Genomic DNA, 12,110 nt, shown 5'->3' with positions numbered 1-12,110 from the left:
GAGGATAGATAAAAATAATAGTGATAGTAAAATCAAGCAATCAACCCAACACAAAATGATTACTTTAAATTCCATCCTTAACAAAATTGTTAGTTTCTGCGTAACAACTAATACTGATAAAAGTAAGATAAGTCTGGTTTATAATTTTGGTGAGAGGGTTGATGTTATGATATCTTTTACAAAAATAGGAAATAGTATTAAAACATCCAAAGGACTCTCTCTGCTTAGAAATAAAAAATATTTCTCTCTTGAAGAGTGGAATCGCCTGAATGTGTTACGAGATTCTAATTGTATAAGAGTTTTGTTTTCTGATAAAAACATTCCTATTTTCATATTAAATGATGGTGAAAATGGGGTACTTATTGATCTTTTGAATAGAATAAATGATTGGAGTAAATTCAATTACCCTTTGATTATAGGAATTGATTCTTTTAACAATCTTGGTGAAACTTATTTTGATATTCCTGCCACTGAACTCTTGAGTACTGTCATAGGAGCTAGAGATTTGAAGTTTATTTTTTATTATCGAGGTTATTGTGAAATTAATTTTCTTAATATACCTAAGCTATCTGATAGTCCGGGAGTTGAGTACCCTGTAGGATTCTTTGAAGGTAATAATAAACGTGAAGCATTCATAAACTCTATGATTGAATTACGGACCCTACTTCAAAACACTGATAACGAAAATGCTAAAATATATAAAAATATTCTTCTTAGGATCACGCATAGAAACATGTCAATATCAGGTGATGAACTAATAAGCGTCCTGAATAACAATATGAACATCTATGATAATAATTTGAAAAGATTCCTATTCAAAACAAACTCTAAATACCGAATGGGATATTGCTTGGAGCAGGGTGGAAGTTACGTAGAATTTCAAGAGGATACTTTAAAATTCTCTACTAAAGAACGATATGTTTTAGTCACACGTAATACTACACTTATGCTGAATAGCGAATTAATAAAAACTATAAATAGAATAACTCTTCATGAGTGTAAACTTCCTAAAATAAAGTGGTGTGACGGTGTTCCCGGCTGTGGTAAATCTTACTTTATAGTCTCGCATCATGAGCCTGGCAAGGATCTAGTACTCACTCAAACACGGGCAGGTATTAAAGCAATCCGTGAAACTGTCATTGAAAGGTATGGTCGAAAACATTGTAATCGTCTTAAGCTTGATTACAGGACAGTTGGCTCATATATAATAAATCATAATCAGAATAAAACATACAATAGAGTTTTTATTGATGAAGCTCTACTTATGCATGCGGGTTACATCGGTTTTATTGCTAACTTGAGTGGGGCCTCAGAAATAATTGTAGTTGGTGACGCAAACCAAATACCCTACATTGAGAGAAGTAATTATGCCACAAGATGGCATAAAATTTCAGAATTCTGCGAACCTTTTACAAAACAAACGGTAACTCGTAGATGTCCTATCGATGTTTGTTTTGTCCTTTCCACTGTCTATGAAAATATTACGACGCTTAATGAAAGAGCTATCTCAATTCTGCCTACTTACAGAAATGGGGAATACCATCTGATACAACCCGACACTTTGATATTAACATTCACCCAAGAAGAAAAACTTATGGTGGGTGATACTATAAAGTGGAGAGAGGATGTTGCACTTCACACAATCCACGAAGCACAAGGGCTAACTCATAAAAATGTTATTCTAATCAGAATTAAGTACAAGGAGAATGAAATCTATAACAGCATGCCCCATGCGATTGTTGCCTTGTCTAGACACACTGAAACTTTCAGGTATTTAACAACCAGTCTGGTAGATGATGCTGTGGACAAACTAATTAAAAAACTTAAATTCATAGATAGTGAGGGGCTTGTTGAATGGAACAAGGAAAAGAGAAGTGGACCTGATGATATAAGTTATGAGTGACACTGAAGAGGTTCTTAATATTTTAGAAACAGAAAATGAAACAGATGTAATCGACGATTATTTGAACTATCACTTTCACGAGGACAGAAATAAAGATGCTGAGTGTTTCAATATTATGTCTATGAATATACGTAGTTTGAATGCTAATTTCGATCAGTTTATTTGCTGCCTCAATGAATTGAAAACTGATATTCACATTATAATATTAACTGAGACCTGGTTGACTGCAGATATGCCGTTCATTTTCAACATTCCTGGATATACGGCAATAAATAAGTACACTAAACAGAATAAATGTGATGGATTATGCATGTACATAAAAGATTGCATAGGATTCAATGAAGTTTCACTCGATATCTCTGATGCCAATGTAGTTAGTGCTGACTTAAGAATTGATGATTTTATTGTGAAGGTGATTGGGGTTTATAGATCACCAAGTAATCAAAATATTGATAATTTTCTTAATAGTCTGAGTAATGAAATCAGTAAAATTCCTAATGGAATAAATGTATGTGTGGCGGGAGACATGAATATAAATACACATTCAACTAGTGTTCCTGTTCAAGATTATCTGCATATTTTCAATAGTAATGGCTATAAGTCTTACATAAATGGTGATACCCGAGTAACAACCACAACAAATTCTTGCATTGACCACATTTTTTATAAAAATTCAGGCAACCATTCTATGTTCACTAAAGGAGTTATATTTAGGACAACCATAACTGACCACTACGCGGTTGTACTGAACTTGGTGAAGGTCCCTATCAATAAGGATAATAGAAACGTATTGATAAACACATTAACTAGAACCAACTATCATGCACTATTGGAACGCATAAGGAATGAAGATTGGGGAGAAATCTATACCGTGAATGGAAGCATTGACACTATTATGGATAAATTTGTCGATCGTTTGACCAGTCTCATCAATCAATGCAAGAAGGTAAAAGTGATACCTAACAGACTTCGTCCCCTGAAGCCCTGGATATCTGAAGGCATCATAAGATCAATAATCACGCGGGACAAAATGCATTCTAGACTCAGAAGAGATCCTAATAACAATATCTTAAAGAATGAATATAAGGCTTATCGTAATGGTTTGAATAAGATCATAAATCATGCAAAGGAAGTCTACTATAAAGGGAAAATTGAAAATTGTAATAACAACAGCATGAAGTTGTGGAAGTGCATAAACGAGGTTATAGGTGAGGCCAGTATCAAGGAAAAGAGTACTGAACTTGATGCTCACTCCCTCAACAATTATTTCACAAATGTGGGTAAATTACAAGCTCAAACTATCAATATCCCTGATAATACTGGTGATCGATTTCCTGCAATACAGATCGATAATACGTTTTTTATGAGACCAACGTGCCCAGTTGAAGTTGAGGCAACTATTAAAAATCTAAAGAACAACTGCAGTCCTGGTATTGATGGTCTAGGTAATATTACGCTGAAGAAAATAGCCAATTTTATATCTCAACCTCTCGCTTTCATTTTTAATAGATGCTTTGAGGAGGGATATTTTCCCGAGCACCTCAAATCAGCCAAAATAAAACCTCTATTCAAACAAGGTGACCCGACTAATCCCTGTAATTATAGACCGATTAGTCTTATCAGCAACCTTGCTAAAATAATGGAGAAACTAATAAAGTCAAGAGTTGTTTCTTTCTTGAATCTTAACAAAATAATCAACAAGAACCAATTCGGTTTCCAAAATAGTAAAAGTACATCTGACGCTCTAATAAAATTCATCAATACTTTATCTGATAAAATAAACTCCAATAAGAAAACTATTGCGGTCTTCCTAGATATACGCAAAGCTTTTGATACAATACCTCATAATACTTTGTTCAATAAACTAGAGTCCTATGGTTTCAGAGGAGTCTCGCTTAAATTGTTCAAAAGCTATCTGAGTAATAGAACCCAGTCCCTAACCATAAATGATCAATCTAGTGTAACTAACTTAACTTCTTATGGTCTTCCTCAAGGTACTGTACTTTCTCCCATCCTTTTCATACTCTATGTAAATGACTTTTTAAATTTAAGACTTCTAAACTCAACTGTGATATCCTTTGCAGATGATACTGCAGCTATTTTTCACGGAAATTCATGGAATGAAGTTCATACTATAGCTGAAAATAATATGCTTTTAATTAAGAAGTGGTTAGATAAGAATACCTTAAGTTTAAATATTGAAAAAACTAATTACATTACTTTCTCTGCAAATAGAGTAGGGCAGCCTAACGAGAATCAAGATTTGAGACTCCATTCTCAGTGCAATTTAAACTTGGGTAATTGTGATTGTCCCACCATTAAAAAAGTCAATAATACTAAGTATTTGGGAATTATAATTGATGAAAACCTTAAATGGGATGTTCATATTAAATACATATGTAGAAAAATTAGATATTTATCCTTTAAATTTTACCAAGTTAACAGAATTCTTAATAAGAACCACCTGAAAATGATGTATCATGCTCTTGTCAAGTCAATTCTGCAGTATGGCATAGTTGTTTGGGGAGGCTGTTTCAACTGTCATATTGCTGAATTATTTGTAGCACAAAAACTGATAATTAAAACTATATTAAACAAACCCAGGCTCTATCCAACGGATATGGTTTTTAGTGATTTTGAGGTCATGACTATACGTCAATTATACATAAAAACCGTAATTGAGTACTTAATAAAATATAGATCCGATTTTCCTCTCACAATAAACTCTACTCTTAATTATTATAATCTAAGGGCCACTGCTAACAAATATGTAACCTATAACACTAATATTGAATGTATAAGGAGGCAATTAATTTACATAGGTACTAAAATAATAAACCTCATTCCGAATCACTTTCTCATGGACAATAAGGTCAGCGGAAAAATTAAACTGGATATAAAAAACTGGACATACAGTAATTTCTTCTTCCATTTAGATATATGACTCGAGATTTCTGCTCCAGCATTTTTTTTTTTTTTTCATTAGTTTTTTTCATTTTTCAGTGGACTCGCTTACCTTTATTTTGAGTACCTATTCCTCTGTTTTCTTCCTTCCCCCCATTTCTCCCTTCCTTTTTTCCTCATTACTTCTCTTCTCTTCTTTGCCTGCCTATTACATGGGAAACCATAGTTGGCTAGGTATCTTCCTCTCTTTTTTCTCTTCTCCAACACACCCAAACACTAAGCCCATGGTTTTTTATATTTGTAACATTTTATTGTGTTTTATTTGTTTCGTAAATCTTTGTAATTTTGTTTTGTCTTGTTTTGTGTGTTTTTAATAAATTGAATTGAAATTGAATTGAAAAAAGGTTCTTAAGATTCTTTCAACCACTAGAAGAAGAGAAATTTAAAGAGATGAAATCAATCAAGTTATCCATTACTTCGTTGTACTTTCCAGTGAATAATTGAATATTATTTGAAACTTCAAGTTATAAATATTAATTCAACTTTGGATTCTTACCAAAAACAAGGATGGTTCTCATCAATTTCCTTGATTCCTTTCTTGGTCGGTTTAACATCGAATTTGGCACGCTCGAAAAACGTTTCTCTAACACAACTTCTCACCAAAGGTTCACGGGCTAGTTGGGTGGCTACCATATACTTGCCAGCTCTTAGCACTTCATCGGCATTTGGAAATTTACTGAAAAATATAAGATTGAAGAATGTAATGAATTAATCAGACACTGAAAACTTAAGAAAATAATATTATCGAATATTATCAAGAATCATGTCAATATAAAATACTAATATTGAATTTAATTCTACTAAAAATATGTAAATTGCCGTACATAGGTCTAAAAATGTGATATTGAAATAAATACAAATAATTAGTGCAAATGAATAACTTCTTGCTTGCATGGAGCAGTTGCTTCTGAACTGAAGAAAAAAAGGCAGTAAAGATTTGAGTATTAAAATAGCAATATACAGTCTCCTGACACTCTTTATTAGAATTGATATACCAACTCAGGTGATGAGTGTAACACTGAGATGCAGAATAGTAACTTGATTAGAAGAATTAATCAGAAAATATGAATAAGTCAACTAAACGATATCTACAAATTAATATTAGTATTGGAGTTTTAATACTTTACGTGATTATCCTTATTGATAACCACCAACACTTGGAGAAGAATCAAACCAATATGAAATTTGAGAAATATTTTTGTCAAAGTGAGATAATATTATAGTCAAATGTAGAACTAATCAGATTTTTGAAATAAGTATTTTAGAAAAATTATAAATTATAACTCTCATTTCGTCATATCGTTGATTACAGCCACAAGGCAACACAGAAGTTGATAAAATTTATTGTTATATCTAAAATATATTTAATTATCTTACTTTGAGCAATATTCCTTGGCTAGTTCTAGAGGACTCGACGGTTCCTGTTCGACTTCATGCCTTTGATAGTTGTCTCGCATATTCTCGGCGAACTGGTCGGGCGTCAAACCAAACCTTTTCGCGAATCCATCTAAGTTAACACACACATACATAATTTCTATGAAGAATAATAATACTCGACTATTATTATTTTGGATAATGTAGTAGAATTAAATAGCAGCTAATTGATGAGAGCTAGCGAATTCATTCTTAAAAAGTAAATTTAAATCCTCAAAGACGTAATCATTCAGCAATAATGTGATGAAACTAATAAAAATGACGGATGAGATTGAGAAAGATATTGAAACTATACTGACCGGTCGCATAAAATTACAAGATTTCAAGTAGGACAATGGTATTTTTTGTAAATGTTGAAGTAAATTTCTAATTCAAAGATGATATTTTTAAATGTATGAGCAGTTTTATTAGATTAAGTTACAATTAGATTCAAATACTCAATACTCTATTATTTACTATACATTTTATAATAAATTCTAATATTTGAAATTTATTGTAAGTTCAAAATATAGTTTTAAAATTATTCAAAAAGAGCTTAAGCTCAACAGTAAAACCGGGGCAACAATTGTCATGCAGCGTCCCAACTAATGCACGCCCGATATTTCAAAGGCGTCGCATGATTTTAGGTAGGCTATTGGTATTTTTTGTAAAATGTAACAGTAAATTTACAAAAGAAGGAATTTTGTGGTAGGAGAGATCACAACATGACATACATGTGTGGCATGCAGCATTCTACGCCGCTGTCATCCGTGATCGAATCGTAACGCTGCATGACATAGGCCTATGTGGTCCCAGCTTAACAGCGTAACAGTGATGTACGAGAACGGTGACACATTTGAGCACATGCACATTTTCAAGGATACACTTTCCATCAACACCAAACAATTTTACAAGGATTTATGAAAGACTAGCAGGTAGCCCACAAGGGTCTATTTTAAAACTTGACGCAATGGAGAATCTTGAAGAATTGAAAATAAGCCTATAACCATCCTCGGTTAATTAAGAACCTTTATACAAAATTCCAAGTTAATCAGTCCAGTAGTTCAGACGTGAAAAAAATGAAAAAATTCTTTATTAGGCGGAGTTAGGACTTTTAAGTCCTCTCTACCACTCAACCCTGATGATGCGTCAACCATAATTTGCCTATCCCGTACGTGTATAAGCCAGTTCTTTCCTTTTTATAGTATAGGTTTGAACGGATAACCAACCTATTCCAGCCTTCCTGCACATAGAATAGGGACCAGAGCGGATGGCCTGCTTGACAGTGGTGTCCTGAGTGGGCGGCTCCTCATCGTCATCGTCAATCTCCACCGGCCTCTCCACTCCATCCTCCTCCTCTCTCTCTTCCATCGCTTTCAGCTTAGCTGCTCTGCGCGCCGACCTCGCTATCTCCCTCTCCTTCTTTATCACCGACTCCTGCATGGCTGGCACCTCGTGCGAATAGTACAACAGGAAATGCGAGTGCACATCTTTCAGTTCTTCAGTTGTCTGCACTGCTTTCAGTCTAAACACAGAAATCAACAAATTATTATTCTATAATGACAAAGTATCATCAAGGAGAAAAGATAGCATAACAAGATACAGTCATTCACAGTCATTCAATTTTGAAAAGTATCGCCATCTAATTCCAATTCAAATAATCTTTATTCACACAAGGAAAAAAGTACAGCAGCAGACAATATATGCATAATGAATATTCCCCACAAAGACAACAAGTCTGGGTGTGGGGAATGAGTTCTTTGAACTGCATTATAAACAGTTGAAGATTTACAATAAATAATAAACAAAAGAATAAGTATAAAGTACTGTAGAGTAAATAAAATAAAAAAGCTTCTTTAAAGGATGTTGAGAGCACTTAATGCTGTTAACCCTAAATTTCTGTAGTGTTGAAAAAATATATATATATATATAAATTAATAATGTTCAATGGATATAGGCGGATTGGATATCCCATGGTATAGGGCGTTTGTGTTTCAAGTTTGACTGTGAACTCAAGCCTATAGTCCTAGTAGGTTTTTTCGTGAAGCTATGTGACGCTGGTAGTCTCTCATACTATGCCGTTCTTACACTCTCACCCCAACAAAACAGCATAATAGATAGTAGTCGGTAGTAATCGGCTCGAGTTAACAAGAAATCGTCTTGAAATTTGGAACGACGACCTATACCATGGGATATCTACTTATATGTTTTATTTTCTCTATGATATTATACAGCAATATTCAAAGTAATGCATCATAATGTTGTGAAAGAGCAACTTGGTTTAAACTAAAATTGATGAATTTCTTCATCAACGAGTACAAAAAAATAAATGAGGAAAGCTTCAATATGACAGGATGTTTAAAATGGAACTACATAGCTTCAACTATAAATCAATGAAGTACTTCATCTATAAGTATAGTATCTACTAGTACCTAAAATGAAAGAGCTTTATTCTATTGTATTACTTCAAAAGTTTTGTTTTGATGCTATAGTGAGATTTACTTTTCAACTTACAGTATTGACTTGAACTTGGGATCCGTTTCTCACGTGGAGAAAATAGTTTTTTGTTTTTCACAAAGGTATATGGATAGGGTTCCCTATTTTGAGTCACTACTTACTTAGCCTGAATCCAACCCAGAATTAATTTAGTTTTAAAACACCACCTAAAAAATTATTTTTGAAGTTCTTCAATACTTTATTTCAATACTGAAGTTCAATACTTTATTTTAATAATAAAAGAGAAACAAGTTCTGTGCGATATTGACACAGATAATTCTAATTATTTACCAAATTCCTCATAATTTTTTTTTTTTTTTTTTTTTTTAGATTACGTCCTAAAGACTCCAGTCATGGAGTATAAGACAAGTCATGTTATTACATAATAATTCTAACACTAAGTAGTTCAACCTAGTTTAGGTTTGAAAGGAATTCTTGTACACTATAAAAAGCTTTATCAACTAAATATTTTTTCATTTGTTTTTTGAAAATCTTCAAATCATCATTACTTTTCAAGATTTGAGGTAGCTTGTTATAAAATTTCCTACCAATATAATCTGGTTTTTGTTCAAATAACCTACTATTGTGACCCATTATATGATAATCTGCTCTGTTTCGCGTATTATACTCATGAACATCTGAATTCTGGATCACACCACTCTTTTTCACATGCATTACAACTTCATATACATACAAAGATGGCACAGTTAATAGACCAAGCTTTTTAAATAAAGGCCTACAAGAGTCTAGTAGATTTGATATTTATGTGATAATAAATCATTGTAGATTTTCTAAAATTCCAAATTATCCACACACAATTGGAATTGAATACACAGCATTTTTACAAGAACATAGGCCTTAATACGTGAAATTTGATAAAATTCACCAACCTGTCAATGTCTTCGTCTTTAATGACTCGCACACTGTCGGGAATAGGGCTGTCAATGTCCTTCATTAGTTGATCGGCTTGGTAATCTCGCATTTTTTCAAACAATGATATGAGAGTTGTTTTTCTGGTCCGCAGTTGACACCACTGTAATGAAATAGCTAACATTCAACAAATATTTGACACATTTAATAAATTCTATCTGATGTCAAAAAAAGAAAGTCGTAATAGGGATAGCTGTGAATATGTAATAGAAATGGTGTGGAACTGCAGAAATGTGGCACATAATCCAGTTTTGAAGATTCAGCAGCAATACAATTGAATGTTTATTCTTGTTGGAGAGATATTCGAATCTCTATATTTACAGTGAGATCCTAAATAGTAATTGTCTGATCAAATCAGTCAAATGAAATTCATATCTTTCCAAGTCTATTCAAATTGGATCTTGAAAGATTTTCTCCAAAGACATCGAGTGTTGTCAACAGATACCCTTCTCCGAGAATGAATATTCACATAGCATTCACAATTCAAAGTTTTGGTATAAATACGAATTCAACACAAATATATCATACATTACATCTCATCTTTATAGCATTGAATAGTTCATACTTGGTAAGATAAATGAACCAATGAATAAATAATAATTATATTGCAGGCATTTGACATGCAAGTTATATGTGAATCCAAGCTCAACGTTACTTACAGTGGCATCAAATTTGTAAACTCTCCATAAATCATTGATTGTCAACTCAGGCTGCACATATTCTTTTCTGTAAAATGCAATAAAAGGAACTTCGTAATGCTGGTTTCTGATAAAATCCAATGCCTTCTTGATTTTTCCAACTGTTTGAGGGCCTTTTCTTGGGGGTCTTTCTGGTCCATCCTGCAATCAAAATAAAATTGGTTAGCCCTAATCATTTTGAGAATTGAACATTTCAATGTTTTGTCTTTTTAAAGGGTTATAATTTATTACACTGGGACATATAACATAAAAAATAGAAATTTTCATAATTTATAATATTATAAAAGTTCACAAAAAGTCAATTATTAGTTTATAAGTATTTTAGTTTACATAATTCAATTTATATCAATCAGGGTATCAATTCACGTTGATATGCTTTTAAGACCTTCACAAACCTTTTTAGTAAGGAATTATCCTTTGACTAAAGCATTGAGCATAAAAGTTTACAAAAAATAAATTAGTTTATATGTATAACATTTTAGTTTACATAATTCAATTTATATTAATCAGGGTATCAATTCACGTTTAAATGCAATTGTTATGCTTTTAAGACCCTCACTAAGCTTTTTAGTAAGGAATTATCCTTAAATTAACATTGATCAATACCTTGACATAATATTATATTCTATAATGAATAGTTGTACAGATAAAACATATCAATCGTTTTTGAAGCAGAATAAAAGAATAATTTATTAAATGATAACAGTTATACTATATACAACAATACATTGTAGTATTGTGTTGCAACTTCAGTATACTATTCGTCATGGCTCTATTCCCATTTCATTCAAGTTATTTTATTCGTTTCAGTTTATTGGCGAATTCAACTGAAATGTAACCGAGTTGGAATTTATTCAGATGAGAATGTAACTAGAATCTTGATTATTTTGCAACATGCTACATTGCAACCTGTAACTACATCATACCTCATAACTTCGAACTTGTTGAGTTATAGTTGACTTCTGGAAAGCATGCTTGTAGATCCATTTGGCCTCCTCTTCTAATTCATCAGATCCTTCCGGTACAGATGTTACAGGAATTTCACGCAACTGCATACGTTCCGGAATGTCTGTATTTCTTATCTGTAAAACAACCATTCAAATACTTAGTCATTTGTATTTTTCATCTCAGAATCGATAATTCAAATCCTTCATTAAATTATATATTTTGTTCAATTGGATAGACTAGTGCTTTTTTCAAGACACAACTAGTTACAGATTCCATTCTCAAGTATCAAATAAATGAATGATTAGGAAGTAAACTATCTAGAAAATAAATCACAAACGTATGGACGTGTCATAATAAATTAATAATTTGATTTCTGACAAATTGAAAGCAACACTGAAATTTAATATAGTGTGTTTCACCAACCGGTATCAACTATTTTGATCCGAATCGAAATTTATCTTGCTTAGTGTAACCCAAATTTTAATACCTTGCCTTAAGCGTTTAACAGTTGAAAATAGTAGTTTTTTAGTCGAGTTTTGAACAAGTTAATTCCGCATGTCCTGCTTAATCCCTTTGGAAAGTTACTCCAGAGAACCTGAAATTATCACGTGAAAAGGTAAGAGATCCGATCCCGGACCTGATAGGCCATGTATTTGGTATTATCATCAGTTTCAAAAGGTTACAGAAGAAAAACTAAGCATATGATATGAAAGAGATATGATGTGCATAGGATATGAAAGATAAATACTAAGCAATTT

General features: G+C 32.5%; 1 protein-coding gene across 4 annotated transcripts in view; it reads right to left on the bottom strand.

The window, feature by feature from the left end:
* The window catches only part of LOC111044389 (transcription elongation factor SPT6), a 59,797-nt gene that overhangs the window by 30,402 nt on the left and 17,285 nt on the right, over positions 1 to 12,110 (bottom strand). For all 4 annotated transcript variants that reach the window (XM_039436247.1, XM_039436248.1, XM_039436249.1 and 1 more), the window contains 6 exons: positions 11,331 to 11,486; positions 10,366 to 10,545; positions 9,667 to 9,809; positions 7,510 to 7,805; positions 6,245 to 6,374; positions 5,364 to 5,543 (listed from right to left, as the gene is read on the bottom strand). In XM_039436247.1, the coding sequence (XP_039292181.1) occupies positions 5,364 to 5,543; positions 6,245 to 6,374; positions 7,510 to 7,805; positions 9,667 to 9,809; positions 10,366 to 10,545; positions 11,331 to 11,486 (1,085 nt within the window). The remainder of the gene's footprint in view (positions 1 to 5,363; positions 5,544 to 6,244; positions 6,375 to 7,509; positions 7,806 to 9,666; positions 9,810 to 10,365; positions 10,546 to 11,330; positions 11,487 to 12,110) is intronic.

Source organism: Nilaparvata lugens, chromosome 10 (genome assembly GCF_014356525.2).
Source record: "Nilaparvata lugens isolate BPH chromosome 10, ASM1435652v1, whole genome shotgun sequence".
Classification (NCBI taxonomy): Eukaryota; Metazoa; Arthropoda; class Insecta; order Hemiptera; family Delphacidae; genus Nilaparvata; species Nilaparvata lugens.
The sequence above is the reverse complement of the archived record's forward strand: the minus strand, read 5'-3'. Positions and strand labels throughout refer to the sequence as shown.